Source organism: Corvus cornix, chromosome 1 (assembly GCF_000738735.6).
Source record: "Corvus cornix cornix isolate S_Up_H32 chromosome 1, ASM73873v5, whole genome shotgun sequence".
Taxonomy (NCBI): domain Eukaryota; kingdom Metazoa; phylum Chordata; class Aves; order Passeriformes; family Corvidae; genus Corvus; species Corvus cornix.
In genome coordinates, this window is record NC_046332.1 from 57465772 (window position 1) to 57484467 (window position 18696).

Here is an 18696-nt window from a genome sequence, read left to right on the forward strand (position 1 = left end):
CCACCAAGAATTAACTTTTCCTCTTAAGTACAAGACAACTTCCTAGCATTGGCATTGCAATACCTTTGTGAAATAAAAAGGCTGGAAAAACTTGGGTTAGTTAAAGGATGCTCAGCATGTGTGACATAACTTTGGGGACACAGTCCTATTTCTGGTTATTTCTAGTAAGACAGGTAAGTATTTTGTGAATTATATAAAATAAAAAACATATAATCAATGTGTGTTCAGAATTTTCTGAAATAGATTGAAGTTGTATTTACCTATAAAGGAGTACAGAGAGTATTTTGACAGTTTTGGAAAGTTCGCTTTTCTGTCTTTATAACTTTTAAATATGTACATCTGTATTGTGTCTTAATATTGTATTTGTTTACTGCAGGGTGTTGGGAAAAACAAGGTTGTTGACAGATTCCTTCACCTTTTAAACAGACCCAGAGAGTATTTACAGCTGCATAGGTAAGAATGTGTTAGATTTCCGTACTTTGTGGTTTTAGTAAAACTTCTCGTGTTATTAAAACTCATGTTTCTGAAGTTTAGTGTGTTCTTACTGTTTGAACAAAGACTCCCTGTTATGCTAAGTGGCACACAGACCACAGGAATGTGTCTGGAAGAGGCAGTAAGCTGACAGGTTGAGGAGTGGGTACAAGAATGTGATGCAATCGCATCGATACATGAGGAAGTAGAAGTCAAAGTGTGCTGATGTTAAACTTTGTTCAAAAAACTAGTAGTATTTTGCTGTCATTCTGGAGAGATTTCCCTAAGCATGAGGTATTGTGTGAGGGAAAAGTTGTTTGACTATATCACTCATCAGAAAAGAAACATTTTACATAGTAAAGGCTTTTTGGCTTTTTTCCTTTGGCACTTCTGCTAAGTGCATGTATTTCTTTCTCACCCATAAAAGTTTAGATTAGAAAATTACATCACAAGCTAAAAAACAGACTTCAAGACAATAAACCAACTGAAGACAATTCAAAAGCTGAAATAATAGGAAATCATCTGCCTAATTTTTATGACATGAACTTGAAACCAATAAACTGAAATAAGGAATAAATATGTCTAGAAGACTCATTTTCAGTTGAACTGAATCCCATTTCAGCTTCATTCCTAATCTTTATCTCTTTGTCTTCAATTTCCTAGCTTCATCACCATGTCTCTTTCCATAATCACTGTTTTGTAAATAGTGCTAATAAAAATGTTGATCTTTGGTATTTTGCCCATTAACAACATGGTGTCTGTAACACTTTCTCTCTCACTTTCTCACCCAGCTTTTTGTCTTCAAATGTCTTGTATTTGTATTCTTGATACCTGGATGGCTCTATCTCATTACTTTTCTACTGCTGTTTTCCTTTATTCTGCCTCTTCTATACTTCCATCACTTCTATGTGAAATACTGCTTTTGTGACCTTCTACTTTCAGCTTTGTGTTAACTTTCATGCTTGCAGCAGCCACCCACTCTGTCTGGATAAAACACACTGTCATTTTTGCAATCTCAATTATGTCACAAAGTACTACAGTACTTCTGTCTTTCTGTGTGTTCTCCAGTGAGATGTGATGAAGCAGAACAGTGCTTTAATATGAATTCATATAGCTCAGTTGTATAAGCACCATGTTTGGGGTGTTCATGGGGCTGTAGAATGTACGAATTACAGCATGCTAGTTGATACATCACTAGGAAAAAAGTGTGCATTTATTGTCTTGCCAGTACAATGTTCCATAGTCTCTGTAAGGTACTAAGGGGTTTAGAGATAGGCAGAAGTAGAAAATGAAGCAGAAAATTATGAGCAATGCTATGCAGTTTTGCACAAATAATTCGCAAATATAGAAAAATCAGAAATTTCTATTTCCTGGGTAGCATTTTGAAATATTGTGTGAAGAACTCAGTCTATATAATATTTTGGTTAAACTTTACAGGGTGTTTAAACAAGGATTACAGTATTGTTAGTGCACTCTTCTGGACTGCAAAACAAAGTAAGACCAAGTTTACAAAAAACCCAAACAGTTCTCTAGTAAGCTTTTACATACTTTGTAGGGGAAATTCAGTCACTAGCTTATGGCTTAGATGTACTTTATTAGAAAATATTCTAGAATGTGCACTACATCTTTGATAGCCCTGTGTGTTTCTTCAGATTTCCTAGCTAGCTACCATAAATACCTTTAAGCATGCCAAGGAAAATATTTCTAAATATACTGCTTTTAATGGTGCTTGTATACCTGAATTACAGATCTTGACAAATTGGTTAGGGTGAGGTTTTTTGTTGGTTTGGAGATTTTTTTACTGTATTGATGAAAGAGTATAAGGAGTTCTGCTGCTCTAACTCTACCTGTGTTCAATGACATTCAAGCAGAGAGTATTTACCTTAGTGGCAATAAACTTTTACCAGGAGTAATTTTAAAATCTCATATTTTATGTCTTGTACTTCAAGATGATGAGAGGAGATAAAAGACAGAAAATGGAGTGTGTTTTTCCTTAAACTTTCTTTCTGACATCTATATTTACTTGCTCTGCAACTGATTCACATGGGAAGGGTCAGCCTGACCTAAAGGTTTTGATTGCTTACGGACGTTATAAATCCTTTCTCTTAACCTTTCATACCTCATCCATGCCTCATCCATACCATCAGCACCTTATTGGAAAGTTTTATATTCCTGAAGTTTGTAAGTCTTATAAATCATTTTGGTACCATAAAGCAGAATATCTTAATGGAAGGAAGCTGCAATTAGATTCAGTAATGACAGAAATTAAGAAAAATGTGTGCTTAGAAATTATTCAAAATACTGGCTGGTTCCTCTTGTGTACTTCCTAATATTAGGAGCTGATCAGGAGTTGACCAGTTTTCTGATTGCATTAATTGTGGGGTTATGGAAACAGGTAATATGGCATAGGCTCAGCACAGCCTCTTCCTAGGACTGCACTTATGAAGAAGTTTGCTGCTTTTCTGTGTTAAGGAAGAACTTTCATCTGCCAGGTTTTCCCTGTCACTTCTTTCCTACAAGAGTAAGTTTCAGCGGAGAAAACCTAAATTTTGTTTACCCTCCTGGTATGGTTGTCTCCATTTTGTTCACCCAGGACACTGTCTACATGTTACAGAACAAACAACAGCTTTACCTTGTCTAATATTAAAGAAATTCTAAGAGTTCTTTATAGAAATTAAACATGTGCTGTTTTTACAGCCAGTAACTAAGAAACTGTCTGTAAGAAAATTTGATGTTTTCCAAGTTAATGTAACAGAGTCAAGTATTTGTGTTGCTCCTAAATTAGTGAACTCATTATTTTATGAATCTTTCTGTTACTACTTTTACTATCTCTCCAATGAGTGATGTGGAAAGAAAAAACTAAAAGTTAAATTTGGTAGACTAAATTGGTATTTCATTAAATCAGGGAAATAATTTTCGTGGAAACTGATAATCATAGATTCATAGAATATCCTGAGTTGGAAGAGAACCACAAAGATCATCAAAGTCCAACTCCCAGCCCTGCACAGGACCATCCCCAGCAGTCACACCATCTGCCCAAGAGCTTTGTCAAAATTCTTTTGAGTTCAGTCACACTGTGACCACTTCCCTGGGGAGCATATTCCAGTGCCCAAACACCCTCTGGGTGAAGAACCTTTTCCTGATATCCAACCTAAACCTCCCCTGACACAGCTTCAGGCCATTTCCTTGGGTCCTGTCACTGGGTACCACAAGGAAGGAGTTCAGTGCCTGCCCCTCTGCTTCCCCTCAAGAGGATATCTTGCTTTATCGTTCATTACTATATGTTTAAGTTTTATTAGATCTTGCTTTTTTTATTCCTCATAACAATATCTTGCTTTGAATTACAAAGTCTCTAAAACTAAGAAAATTCCACAGAAGGAAGAAAAAAAAGTAAAACTTTAGAGAAGACTCAGGCAAGAGCATACGCCCTGTTAAGACTGTAAAATTCTTCTTAGCACTGATGAGAGTAATAGATAAGTATAAAACTGTAAGCTCCCAGCTCTCCTACATAAAAATGTCAGAAGAGAGTATCATGGACTTTAAATTGTTGTCTTCTTTGATACGATCAAAGAAAGAAAAGACAAATTTTACTTCTCTTATCGTCAAATTAGTAACTAATTGCACACAAAGAATGGTTATGCTGGAGTAAGATGTTCTTTATTTGTCATTTAAACATTTAAGTTTGCATCTATTTAAAATTAAGTTTTTTAAGGCTGTTTTTTATATTTCAATTAGAATTATTTCTCCTCCTTGCAGTTACTATTTTTGTCTTGACTATATTACAGAACTACAGCATTTATCCTTTTGTTTTCAGTGCAAGCTTGATCTGTTGTTCCAGTTTGGGGATTTTGGAAGGAATTTTTGGTTTTGTTCAGGGTTTTTTTGGTTTTGTGGGGGTTCTGTGGTTTATTTTGATTGTGAAGAGACTTCTGTTAGAAAGTTTCCTAAAGCCTAGGTTCTGACTAGGAAGATGTAAACTTTAGTGGCACAATTTTTATGGTAGTTTCTGCTGGTATAAATAAGGTTCTAAATGTATAGGCATATGGATTCATATATATACATCAAGTTTTTGGAGTCATACGTTGTTATCTCAGCATTCATCAAAATACACTACTACACTTTAATCAAAAGCATAAAAAAATGAAAAAATATTATGTGTAATTTATTCTGATATTCTAATTTAGGCAACTAAAAACAACTGGAAAAATACTGGGGAGAACACACAGTGTCACCTCAAGACCTGTGAAGGCTGCCACCTCTGTTCTGCTGGTGTTGGATTTGCTTTAAGTCACATAGATAAAAAGAGCTACTGGTAACATGAAATCTCTGAAATTATCATCTACCAGCATGAGTTGTGCTCCTAATTGCTCTGACAGCAAACAAAATCCTCTCTGTCTTGATAGTCCCTTTACAAAAAATCAATTGCAGAAAGAGCATCTGTGTTCTAAGAAACACGTTTGCTAGGTTCAGGAAGGCATGACATTCATTTTTCTGTGTCAAAACCTTTTCTTTTGGTATACATTGCACTCCTTGATTTTTTGAGATATTCAAAATCTGGACACTGGACACTATCTTGAGTACTTTGACTCTAGGTGACCCTGCTTTAGCAGGCGAGTTGGACTAGATCACCTCTGGAGGTGCCTTCCAACCTCAACCACTCTGATTCTGTGATTTAGCAACAATTTCTGCAAGGTAGCAGCTGGATGACCCCAGCTAGCTTTTGTTCTGGGGATGTCATAGTAATGTGTCTTCCAAAAAGAAAAAAGTTAAAATGAGTTTATCTTATCTTCATAAAATTATGTAATCCAGCAGTGGTTGTTGCATGTGGGGAGACCATTTGCACTGTCCTTAGCTGATGCTCAAATGTGTCAGTAGGAACGGTAGTTAAAGTTGTGGAAATTAGGAAACAGCTTCAGACTCAGCATTGTTTTCAGAAAACAGTGTGTAATGAGATTAAATTTGATAACTTCTAGATCATTTATTTATTGTTATGATATGCATGTAAATAATGAGTGGTTGTTAAGCAGAAGTTTCTCAGATATGTTTCCAGCTTCATGCTGTGTTGGCCACAGATTAGCCAGAAAACAGAAAATTTGGAGCCCGCAATCTCCTCTGCAGACTATCACAGGCATTCCTCTATACAATTGAAAATGTCCAGGAATAAAGAGTACTGATCCTTTTCTGTGGAACTTGGGTACTCTTAGCTAGTGAGAGAACTGGATCCCTCCCCTGAGCTGCTACAGATGTGGCCACTGAAGTCATGATAAGTAAAGCTAGTCAACTTCAAGTCTAACGCATTATTTTCAGTATGTAGATCTGCATAAGAACATCACCATCACTTACAGAAATAGAAGCTTTTGATGAGTAGACTGCAGTGTAATCTTCATCAGTAATTTATTGATGGCTATGAGTGGATTTTCTGCTGCTCAAAACCCCAGTGAATCTGCAGTTGTGAAATTATTAGTTCTGTCCCATTGTTCTCCTTCTGTGTATCAAGAAAATAATCTTCTACGAAATTAGTTTATCGTGAAAAAAGATAATATGAATCCTTATAGAGTCGTATGACAAAAAGGGGGAATATTTTTTAGTGTATGAGGGTTGCTCTCTATGAAGTCAAAAAAGAACAGCTTGTAAATGTCATGTGATGCCTTTTCGTGAAAATAGAGAAAATAGGAAGTTTTCTTCCTTAGCTTTTGATAAAACAGGTATGACCCCTAAATTAGCCATGTTAAGTCTTATTTCTCCATTTGATATCTTTTCTTACAAGTTGAGATAACTCATTTTTCTGAGCATTGACATATACACTAAAGCAATTTGTCTTTGTTGTAAATGTGATGTTTGACACTGTCAAAGGAATACTAACTGCTGTAGAAATTCTATTTTGTATCTGATGATCTTACTATTCTCTTACAAGATACCACACTACCTTGTTCTGTGTGTCCCAATACATTTCATTTCAAAGAATTTGCTTATCACATCTTGATTTGATATCACGTCTTCCTGTCAGAGTTACTATATTTATTCTAGTGACTGATGATTGGAAAATGTGATACAGGGTTCATTTAAAAAATCTACTACATTTTGTGTTGTGCCTTTTCCAGTTCCCTAATAAATTATAGTAATCTGATGATTTTTTTTTTCCAAAACTTACCTGAGTTTGCATATGTTATCCTTTTCAAAAGAAACGTAATTTTGCTGTGATCTTTAACAATCAAATTAATGGGAAGTTTGGGGTAGGAAAATGAGCTTATGGTGTCCCTACAAGCAATACTTACTGCAGACTGTCCATTAATCTTTAGATCTTAATTTTCTTTCCCTCTTTTTCAGCACATGTAATCAGTATAAAATCTAATTATCTGTTTCCCCTATTGAGATAATTTAAAACTACCCTTTCAGCTTTATTGACTTCGGATTTTTTAAATTCTAATTTTAAAAGTTTTTTTCAGAAGAATAGCTTCCTTTGCCAAAGACACAGGTGGATATTAGAATTGTGGTGTACTTGTTCTCAAAATTGCATTTGATATCATCTCTTGAAAGAATGTAGGACCACCTGAAATAATTTAAATGCTGATATAGCTCTTCAGGTCTGTTTTTAAAAACTAACAATATAGAAAAGCCCTCTGTAGTGGGCTATTGAAGGAAGTGTTCTATAGCTGCACTGGTTTATTTCAGTTGAACATAGCAAACAGGTGGGGGTGTGTTGTGTTTTTGTTTGTTGGCAGCCACAAAATGGAAGTCAAGGTAGTTTATCCTCATGATTCATGAGTCATGAATGTTTAGATTATTTTCTTTTAATGTTGTACTTTATTGTGTGTGCTTTATTCTTTATGTAGCTCATGTTTGGAAAGAAGTGATGACACATTTTTGTCATGAAGATTTATGTTGTAAAGCACTGAGTGTATTGACTATATAATAGGTGTCTTTATGGTTTTTTACTTGTTTTTTAGTTGTTTTCTTAAATACATTTTCAGTCAATACAGTGTTGCAATGCAGAGCTTCCAAGATTTCATGCCAGCCGATGGTCCCTGTTTCCAACGTTAGCTTTTCATAAGGTGGCTGACTTGCTCTGCTATTGTCAGATTCTAGGTGTTAGAAAGCTACTTCATTTGTCTTTTTTGTAGGAATTGAATTCAGCTTTAATATCCTGCTGCATGGCTGTTATGGAGAAATAGCTCAGGTAGAAGACGCTGTTTTTTCATTTTCCTCTAAACCTGAAGTAAGAGTTTCTCACTGTTTACTCAATCAAATGTATTCTAACAAACAATAAGGGAGGCTGCAGGGTCTCATGTTCCCCATTTATGGATTTTCCAATTAGGGTGAGTGAATTTTGCATCTTGTTTTGGCAGATGGATCACATGTAAGTAATTGTGTAACTTCAGATTTAAGCATATAACATGAATTAAACATAATTCCCTTTGGCCTTTTTTCTGCCACCTGCAGTCATACTGAGTAATGAGTACTTTTGTAGTCCAAATAATTTCTTGCATTTTAAACAAGCTTGTGTCCTGCTGACTAGATGCCACAGCCTAGCAGGAAAAAAAACACGGTGGATTTAATTATCAGTGCATACAGATAAGTCAGAAAGGCTTTGCTGGGTCATTTTTAACAGAGCAATGAGACATCTGGATGGCTTTTCAGATATTTCAGAATTTCCTAAACATAGCAGTCAGATCATGCAGTGCAATGGCTCTGTGATGGGTTGGCTAAAGAAATTAATTTGTAAATGTCAAAAGCATGCAGATTGATTCTTTGTGTTGAGATTGCCTGCTCTTCATCAGGATAATCCATCAGTGGATTAACTAACCAATTAACAGCTTCAAATGGCCTTTGGACTAATTATTTTTCAAATACTCTTTAAAATTAGGTCATAGCAGATGGGTATATTCAGGTCTGATTGACATGCAATTGCGGAGTAATATATATCTATGTACATAGGTATTTAGATAATAGATGCCTTACAGAAATGAAGAACAATTTCTAGAACATACATTCTACATCTCTTCTTTTTCCTTTCAACTACCATAAAGTTTCATTTGGTGAATGAGAAGAAGGCCAAACCTGAGCTTGGTTTATGTAACCTTGTTACAAAGAGCAGAGACCCCTAAAACACAAGGTTGCCTTGCACAGATAATCTCTTACCCTTTTAGCCTCAGAGTAAGTACATGCAGAAGCCAGGACTGTATTCTTCTGCACTTGTCAAGATGGAGTAATTCCAGGGAATGTGAGTGTTTGTGATGTTAGCTGGGGCCCTGACACTGTATCCTGTATTTGAGCATAAGCCTTCCTGGGGACTCAAATCTTAAAATAAAGCATTGGAGCACCTTTTGTTAAACTAGAGGATAACATCTAACTCTCGGCAATTGATGGAAATTTCTCCTGACTCAGTTCATAGTTCTCCTCCAGAAGGAAGGCATTGCTGTCAGTGAAACAGAAACTGTCACAGTACTATGTTTGAGTCAGTCTGCAGACCTCAGAAATAGCTGCCTTTAGCATAAATAATGCAGCAGTGGCAAAAAATAAATAAAAGACAGTGATACGGGCTAATAAAAAACATGAGAAGAATTCTTAGAAGTCCTACTATGAATTGAGTGGTACTGTCAGAGGAGTTGCTGTATTTCAGTAATGAATTTTTTTTTCTTTTTTTTACTTCCTTTTTTTTTTAAATTGAGCACTTGTGAGATGGCTTCCTCGATAAAAATAAAAGTACAATCTTAAGAAAGACATTAGTGAGCTTTTCTTATTTTTATTTTACAATCAGGCGAAGACAAAATTGAGCAATGGTTCAGTTGAGTAAGATGACAGTATGTCAGACAGCTTTTCTCACTCACTTCTACAGTCCTACAGTCTTGCTTCTTTGTGTCAGACCTATTTTTATCTTGGGTGCTAAATGTGATTAAATTAGAAGGTTTTGGTATTCATGTCTTTGTTAGAGCCTGTTAGTTAATATTAAGGTGCTATTATTACTAAGTGAAAGTGAATTGGAGTTTTTAGTTCCTTTCCTGTGGGAATTTTGAGTGACAGACATATTTTACATTTAGGAAATTCTGCTTGCCATGTTGTTCAAAAATATTTCAGACTTAGTCTATTTTTATCTTTCTATGTTTCAGTGTCTTTACATTTACATAATTCATTACAAAGTGTAAATTTAAGAAAAAGCCCTAAGGAGACAATTTATTTTTAGCCATTCTTTACTGTGTTTGGGTCATGTTAGGTTTCTGAAGAACAGAAATTAATGATGTGTAAGTGTACAGCATATGAGTCTAAAAGGAAAATAGCATTAATCTGTAATAACCCTTGTAAAATCATTCTTACATACGTCTGAATGTAATAGCCTAAGCAAATACGGGAGATTTGCGTACACTTAAGTTATCAAGCCAATGGAATTAATATTTGACTTATATTTAACTTCTGTAATACAGTGCAACTCCCCCAATATATTTCCTTAAATATTAAGGTCAAATATCAACAAAGTAGAAGAAAGATAAAACAAGAAAAAAATGAGAAGACAGATTCAGGATGTCAATTTTTATTTTAGTTTGATACCTTCTGTATTTTTTCTGATTATGCTACTTTTGTAATAGCATTTAAACAAACTGTAAACTCTTTTAATGTTTATTTTCCCCAAAAATCTGTCAATTCTCTCTTCTCTGAAGAATGAGATTGTCCTAAGGATTTGTGTGGGCTGCTGGTTATTACAGAATACTAAGCACAATTTAGTATTCCATATTAGGGGGTTATAAGTAATCTCTGCAGAGCCAGAGGATTAAGTCATTAGCTCAGCAGAAGTAAAATAAACTGTTTCATGTTACAGTAAAACATCATTTGACATTTTTGTCTTTTCTTGCATCATCACCTGTGACCATCCACAGCACCACTAGAGATCTTAATTTCCTGATGTGTTCTGTTCAGTTTATTGTTTTTCCTGCATTATCTCCTAAGTGCAGATTTATGATCTGTAAGGCATCCTGTAATGCATCTTCCTTTACATTGTTCTTGGTCTATGCTTTCCTTGGATCCTCTCATTTTCTCACCTTCCTATTACTTTAAAGAGATCACAGTTCAAATTTGACAAATTTTTCCCCTTTTTACCTTGTATTAATTCCTCAGAACATTTTTTCCATGAGTTATTTCTGACTAATTAGTACCTGTGACTGTGACCTTCATATACTCTAGCATTTGGTTTACACATTTTAAAATTCTTCTGCATCTGCAACTGTATAGGCTTGAACCAGAAATGTTAACTGATAAGGAAGGTAGGCTGATACATACAATATGAGCATTTAGTCCCTAAATAGCAGGTGTTCAAGAAACAAAAATCACTGGTTTATTGGTTTTTTTTGATCCATTATTTATTTCTCTGCCCAGCATATAAATTGGTTAGACAAACAGGATGACAGTAGCAGCTTTGTTTTTGTGTCCATGCTAAGATTTCTAAGATAATAGATTAGTGCTACTGCTTATTTTAGTGGTTTAAAAAAATTATATGTTGCAAGTGAATACAATGTTAATATAACTATTTGGGGCAGGGTTGCCTACTTGTGACAGGCAACGTTTGATGGGGTTAAATGAAGTGAAGGTGGTCCCAGCTTTGTAACCTTTCTCTTCCTGGATTAAAGTTCAGATCAAGTAGCTAAACATTAGAAGTCTTCTTTCTGCCCTCTGCTTTATCCCCACACATGGAAACTGTGAGATAAATCAGTTGTGGGCTTAAAGCTATGTAAGAAAATATTAGTTATTAGGGACAGAAATCCTGCTGACAGCAGTTTTAAATAAAGGAAGTGTGCAAGTTATGCTCTCAGTTTAAAACTGTAATATGAAGCTGGCCACTTAATAGTGTGCTGCAAACAGTACTGTTTGATTTCCTGTACCCATGGAGCTTATCAGAATTGTTGGTTTTTTACAAAGTGTTGCAAAATTAAAGATAGAATTAAGTAGATATTTGGAAGAGTGAGTCAGCTAGGCTTAAGCAAACAGTTTTGTTACAGCACGGCTGTGAAAGGTAAGAGATTTTTGTTGCATCAAATGTTACATACAGTGCAGAGGTTACCAACCTTACCGATGGACCAGTATGTGGATCTCAAGCAGCGTTAAGTGAGGCTCTCCTGATGGCTTTTGTCCTGTGATCTGCCCATCATTCTTTTGACACATACTAATCCAAATTTTGAAATACTGAAGGAAAGGGATGGTATAGCCTAATTGCCCTAAGACTGAATTTCCTGTTGCCCATGAAACTGTTGGAGTCTTGGAGACCTTCTGTAATGACCCACCTCTGGATTATTCGCTAGCTCCTTGGTCCCTGTGAACCCAAAGTAAATGGGGTTGGTTAAACAGATCTTGACAAAGGTCTGGGCAAGTATTTTATACAATCAGGAGGGGCTTTCCCTAGGTTATGGACATCATTTATGTAGGTGAATCTATTGTGGTGATGTCTGTTGCTTCACCTTTCTGAATTGCAACTGTTTTTTATTTATCTGTACATTCAGTGGTGGTTTAAATAGATGAAAATAGAGAAGATTAAGGAATATTCTCATGACAGCTTCTAATTAGCACTATTTTAAATTTGAAAAAAAAATCAATTGAGCAAGTCAAACACAAAATTTCAAAAAGAGACTGTGAAGCCTCTGTCCCATCTAAGAACTTACACTGTTCATGATATAAAATGTAGCAAGCCAGTAGGGCTTAGATCAAACTAAAAATAATTGATTTTTAGAATTCCACGATTGGTAGTTGGATTTGTCTGTTTGTTTGTTTGTAGGTTTTTTGCTTGATTATATGTGGAAAAGAACAGCTAAAACAGTAACAATTCCTGTTTGTCACATAAATGACAGTTTTGGCATACTTAACTAGAAATGGTAACATCAATAATGTGCTTACATACAAAAGATACTGATTCTCTTCTCAGTGATTTTTTTTACAGGGTTTATTAGAAATGGAGAACTACTGTGAAAGTCCTGGCAGAAACAGGAATACTCACATTTGACCACTAAGCTGGCACACTGTTGTTCCCAGTTATTCAAGTGTTCTAAAAAACATATTTTTTTCCTTTTAGAAAAAGAGAGTATTCAGCTTTTCATTTATTCATTTTCCATTTTATTGTAACTAAAATTCCTGTGTATTTTTAATTAATACTCTCTGCTTTTCCACATTTCAGGGATACCACTGTACAAAGCCTTACCCTACAACCTTCTGTAAAGGATGGTCTTATTATATATGAGGATTCACCGCTGGTCAGTAGTAGCATTTGGATTTTATATTTGGAAATATTTTTGATGTAAAATTTAAAATGTTCGTGATTTGATTTTTCATGGCATAGTGAGGGAGCATGGTAACAAACATTTGATTAACTTTTATTTGGTCACATTTGTCACATTTGTTGTGCCAAATATGAATAAGATGATAATCTTGGGAGTCTCCACACACAAAATGAGTATGGAAAGTAATTTAGTATTAACCTGACACATTCTAACAGATAGAGTGGTATTTTCCTCCTTCTCCTTTGTAACACCTCACACCTACATGCTAAGTTGGGCTCCAAAAAGCTATTGCTGGCATTCTTTAGTTCTTTCAGCTGCATGTTGACAGTCTAGATGCAAACTGGTTTTGCACTTCTCTGTCTGCACTTCAAGTCATTCACAGTCAGGCTACTCACTTCCCTCTGTAGCACACCCCTTTCCCTCCCTATCCAGAAGAAAAGGAAACACCCACCTTTCTTGTCTCACCTGCCTCCTCTTCTTGTACTGTGGTTTGGTCACAGCTTACCCCTGTCCTGAGTCCCTTTCTTGTCTCAGTGCCACCGAAGTGTCACTGCTGCTCACTGAGAAATCAGTAACGCAGCTCCTTGTAGGGTTTTTGGGTGATAGTGATGTTATGATTTTTTTCCTCTTCCAGGTGAAAGCAGTGAAGTTTGGACATATTTTGGTAATTGATGAGGCAGACAAAGCACCAACAAATGTCACCTGTATCTTAAAAACTTTAGTAGAAAGTGGGGAAATGGTTTTGTCAGATGGAAGGCGAATTATTGCCAGTAAGTAGAATGAAAGAGTTTTATCATTTATAGTAAAATGTGACGTGTTGCTGGTTTTCAGCAATTACATTGCTCAGCAGAGACACAAAACAGTCCACATGGATAAATTGTTGCTAAAAAGTTAACAATAAAAGAAATTACAGTAATTTTCTTTACTACTTTTGCAATAACCACAAATGTTTTCTTAAATTAGCTTTCTTGTGAATTTTACTGAAAAATTAAAAAAAAAAAAAACCTAAACCAAACTAAGTGTAACTTGACCTCTGCTTCTCATTCACCATAAGAAATAAAGATCTAGTTGACAAAATTATGATCTTGGTTATGCCCATCTAGAGAGTTGGGGTATCATCAGGTCTAGAAGGAAGATCTGAGTATACCTAGGCTCAAATTGTTACGGGTTTTATCTAATCGAGTATTGCATATGCTTACTTGATTATATGCTGACTTCATTATTTAAATATATGCTGCAGGATGAGATTATCTGTAATTTGATGGAATTTAATTCATCATCAAATTTATTTCAGGAAATAGATATTTTTCATTGTGTTTTGAAAAAAGACCATGTTTGAAATGCTCTCTTGATGCTTCTAGACACTATACTTTATGCAATTAGTTTCATTTTAAAAATATTGGGAATAATGTTTGAGTGTAGCAATCATTCAACACTCACATGGCACACCAGAGTTTTACCTGTCATTATAAATTCTAGGTGGACTTATTCTAAAACATTTTGCTAGCCATTCCTAATTATTACTGTCATTTTTTAGGGGCACTTAAAGGATTCCCAAAAACCATGTGCCGCTGGAACCATGCTGAGAGGGAACAAGGTTCTGAATGGGGCCAGTCTGAGTAGTTTTGGAGAACCAGGGTCTTCACATGTGTTAAATAATGTATCTCTGGCATCTCACAAATTTTTGTAGTAACCAGGAGGAATTTCAGTCCTGTCTTCCCAGATTAGATGATGTCAGACCTATATAAAAATACATTTTATTCACCATTGGCTTCACTGTTTTAGTGAAATTAAATATAAAGGGGACAGGTAGTCCACACCCCAAGAACAGTGAATGCATTTTTATGTTTTTTCAATTAAACACTTCAGTTAAATTTTTGTGAAACAAACTATGGAACTTTAAAATGAAACCTAGAAAACTCAGTTGAACGACATGTAAGAAGCTATTGAGCCTTTTTTTGTAACTGTTCTTCTAATTCTAAGAAAAACATAATCAAATTAGAAGAATTTTTCTTCTGATTCTTAGAAGTCTTCATCTATTCTAATTATGTTCATTCATTCAGTATTGCAAATCTTAAATATGCAAGTAATACATTTTATTTCTTTTCCAGATCATGCTCATGTAGAGGGGAGAGAAAATGTAATAGTTATTCATCCTGATTTTAGAATGATAGTTCTGGCAAATAGGCCTGGATTTCCTTTCTTGGGTAATGACTTTTTTGGCACATTAGGTAAGTGATTCATATTAAATTATGATCTTTAATAGACTTGATGAATAGAATATCTGTCTTTATTCATTAGGTTTCATGAGGAGAAGGGGCCCTTATGCATATTGATACTTTGTTTCACGTAAGACACTAAGAGTATCATGTAAATTTACATATCTTAATAAAAGTGCTCGAACTTGCCCTGAAGGGCAAAGCTTTATGTATGTGATCTGAGTTAAAACTATTTTGTTTTATGGGATCTGGACACACATTGCAGACACAAGGTTATGGGAAATCTTCGTTAATGAGTGTATGTAGTATACAAATACAGCAAACAAATAAACTATAAGCTTGACACCTGACATCTCTTTCAACTGCTCACTATTTTTTTCCCCATATCAAACAAGGCACAGCTCAGGTGCTGTCCTGTTTGATATAAGAGATGGTAGCTTGATAGATGGCTCTTTTCTTTCCTTTCAGCAGTAAAGGCTACTGTATTTTCTACTGCTAGCACTCTGCTACCTGCTTCTTAATCCTTATTTGCCTCTCCATGCATGTGGCCAGCTATGATAGCCTTAGTAAAATACATATATTTGTCAAGATACTGAATTCATCTCAGTGTCAGGTAAGGCTGTCCAAATTTCACATCATCAATTTTCATAACAACAGAAGCCTTACTTTGGAAAGCTCCTGGTAGGTCCCAGAAATTCTTTGTGTCAATAAAGATCCCCTAGAGCTTAATCGCACAGCAAAACCAAGAATTTAAGTTGCATAAGGGCAAGTGGTGAAGAATCCATTGGCCTGTATAGTCCAGTGTTAGTCTAAGTGAGCCTCTAGCAAGGTTTTGGCAGTGTTGTTACACAATGGCTGTGAACTGAATACCCTCCAGATTCCACTGACTGTATTATCTATGTTAGCTTGGCCATTTATGTGCAGGAACCTTAATTTTTGTGATTTTACCTGTTAACTTTGGCCATAATGCTTGTTCTGCAGCAAATAACATACTCAAAAAAGCAGGTGCAAACCAACTTCGGTATTGCCTAGTAGTTCTTTGTTTTTCAGGTGAGGTTCCCACTGAATGGACATTCCAGGTCTGAAACTCATTGGCTCTGAATTTCACCAAGCTATGTTGCCCCAAGAGAATTTATTGTAGTGTTATTTCTTTTTCATACCCTGATTTCCTTCCTTACATGGACACTTTAAACAAAACTGATCAGTGTTACTGCTTTTGACACACATGGCAGAGATGTGGTTGAGACCTTGGGGTTCTTCGTTGATACTGTTTTTCCAGCTTAGGGTCTCTTCTGCTTTTTAATTCAAGTCCTTTTTCTGCAGGATCTGATCAAGCTCCTGCAAAGTTTTGTACAACTGTTCAGAGACTTTCTATGAATAAACTCAACTTGTAGATTGTATTATTGGGATGAATATCATGCCAATGTATGGAAAGGATGTCTTGCCAAATTTCTTACCATACTTCAAGACAGGCAGGGAGAAAAGATAAATTCAGTATTTCCTCTAGACCTCTTAACTGGGTTTGCATTAGGGCCTTCCTGCATTTCAAAATTTCCCTGCATTCTATGGTGTTTTGAGGGGGTTCACAAATAGGTTCCATTCAACATTATGTGTTCTTAAAATCTTTTCTCTCTTATTTTTTTCTGCATTCATTTGACATGTGTTTATTCTTGAAGTTAATTTCTCCCTCATGATACCAGCTTCTTTAAAATGATGGGAGAGATATCTGTGTTTCCAGAAACCTTGATGTTCTTCATAGCTTGTACTTCACATTTTTCACAGTTTTAACAACTGGGTACTCAGCATTCTTTTGAGTCATACCTTTTCTATTAAAGGTGCAGTATTAAACTTAAAGGGGCTGTTGTGATGCTACTTCTTTAGAAATTACTTAACTTCATGCTGGTATTTTTTCTTTGTAGGGGACATTTTTAGTTGCCATGCTGTTGATAATCCCAAACCACAGTCAGAACTGTCGATGCTTAAACAATACGGTCCCAATGTTCCGGAGCCGATTCTACAGAAACTGGTAGCTGCATTTGGAGAGCTCAGGAGCTTAGCTGACCAAGGAATTATTAACTATCCCTATTCAACTAGAGAAGTTGTGAACATTGTAAAACATTTACAGGTACAGTACATCAGATTTAATTGGAAACTTGAGTTCATCAATACTAATTTTTTAATACCTGAAAAAAGATGCCATTATTGTTCATGCATTTTTATTTAATTCTTATGAAACATTTCACATTTTGAAAGAAGCACAATATTCAGATGTTCAGATAGTCAGAGGGTAAGGATCACAGATGTACATGGGCAGATATTTTTTCTGCGTATTTATTTTTAGATAGAAAAGACCCTGTGAGCCTGTTTTTCTACTGTGTGAGAAAAAATCACGTACTGTGAATACAGTGTGCAATGTTCATGCTGGCCCTCATTATAAAATTCCTTATTCAACATACAATACTTACAGGACAGTGCAACTGTTCATTTTATTCTGCTACAGACTGTGTGGGTTTAATCCTTTCCTGTGAAAAAACAAGTTCCTGCCACATAACTTGTTCATCACTGCATCACTGGTGGACTTTTTTCCTAAGGAAAATGCTAGATGGATAACAACTCATCAAGGGAATATGTAGGATTCATGATTACTTCCTACACACATTTAACTATAAAACTGTGAATTCTGATTTAATGATGATCAGGTTTCTTAAATATTACAGTAAAGTCTGACTTCTGTCTTTATAAATTGAAGAATGGTTTTTGCCTAAAGTATTTGAAATACAAAGTGTCTTAATGCTCTTTAAAATAGCAGTGCTTTTATTTTTTTCTGTTTATAACTATAGAATTTGTAATTTGTTAATTTATAGGCCGTTTCTTGAATTATTGAATCCTAGATTTTAAAAAAAAATAGTGGAAATCAATGTAATGAATACAATTAGAATGTAATTTCTCACAAATTTTGACCTACTGCTCCTATGTTTTATACTGCATAGTATAGCAGGGTTGCATGATAGTTTTGTGTTTGTGGTCATGAACATATTCACAAACATTCAACCATATACACAGACATTCAGATCCTGCAGGTTGGAATTACTCCTTTTAAAAATCTTCATCCAGATTTCTGGGGATGATAGATTTTTGTGCTCTGGGGTCTCTTAGAGTGCAAGAAGGTCTCAAGACAAACTGGTGCCACTATGGTATCAATGATATAAAGAAAAAATAATGCTCTGTAACTTTGTACTAAGGGTTAGATTCACACCCAAAGGCTGAGGAATCCGGATAAACACATAAGCAAAGCAGTCTGTTAGGATCCATTGCCAGCTGATAGGTATTTGTTTACCAAGCTGATAGAACATGTACCTGCTGCCCTCTAAACACACAGTTACATTCAAAATGGCAGTGGAAAAATTACAGACTTGAGGAACAGCTGCTGTGCTGCTGAAAGGTTAATGTTTTAGAGTGTTTGTTAAATGAACTCCTTTTTGTCTTCATACTTTTCTGCTGTTCCTACCTTCCTTCCTAGCTTCTTTCCTTCATCATCTATCTCCAAGTAACCTAAGGTGAACTGTCTTCTGTTGGTAACTGGTGCGGAAACATAGGACTTATTTCCTCTTTTATTTGAGTGTGAACAGCGTCCAATTGAAGATTGAAAGAGCTGCATTGCTAATTGTCTTACTCTCTGCTTCTGTCTCCTTCACTTAATCAGATTAGTACGGTCACTTCAACCTGGACACTGGGTGCAGATCAGTGGGGAA

At 35.5% G+C, this 18696-nt stretch overlaps 1 protein-coding gene across 1 annotated transcript in view; it reads left to right on the top strand.

Moving 5' to 3' along the window:
- Positions 1-18696, top strand: part of VWA8 (von Willebrand factor A domain containing 8) — a 181289-nt gene that overhangs the window by 85109 nt on the left and 77484 nt on the right. The window contains exons 21-25 of the mRNA XM_039568168.1: positions 377-453; positions 12623-12698; positions 13360-13495; positions 14837-14956; positions 16864-17069. Coding sequence (XP_039424102.1) covers positions 377-453; positions 12623-12698; positions 13360-13495; positions 14837-14956; positions 16864-17069 — 615 coding nt within the window. The remainder of the gene's footprint in view (positions 1-376; positions 454-12622; positions 12699-13359; positions 13496-14836; positions 14957-16863; positions 17070-18696) is intronic.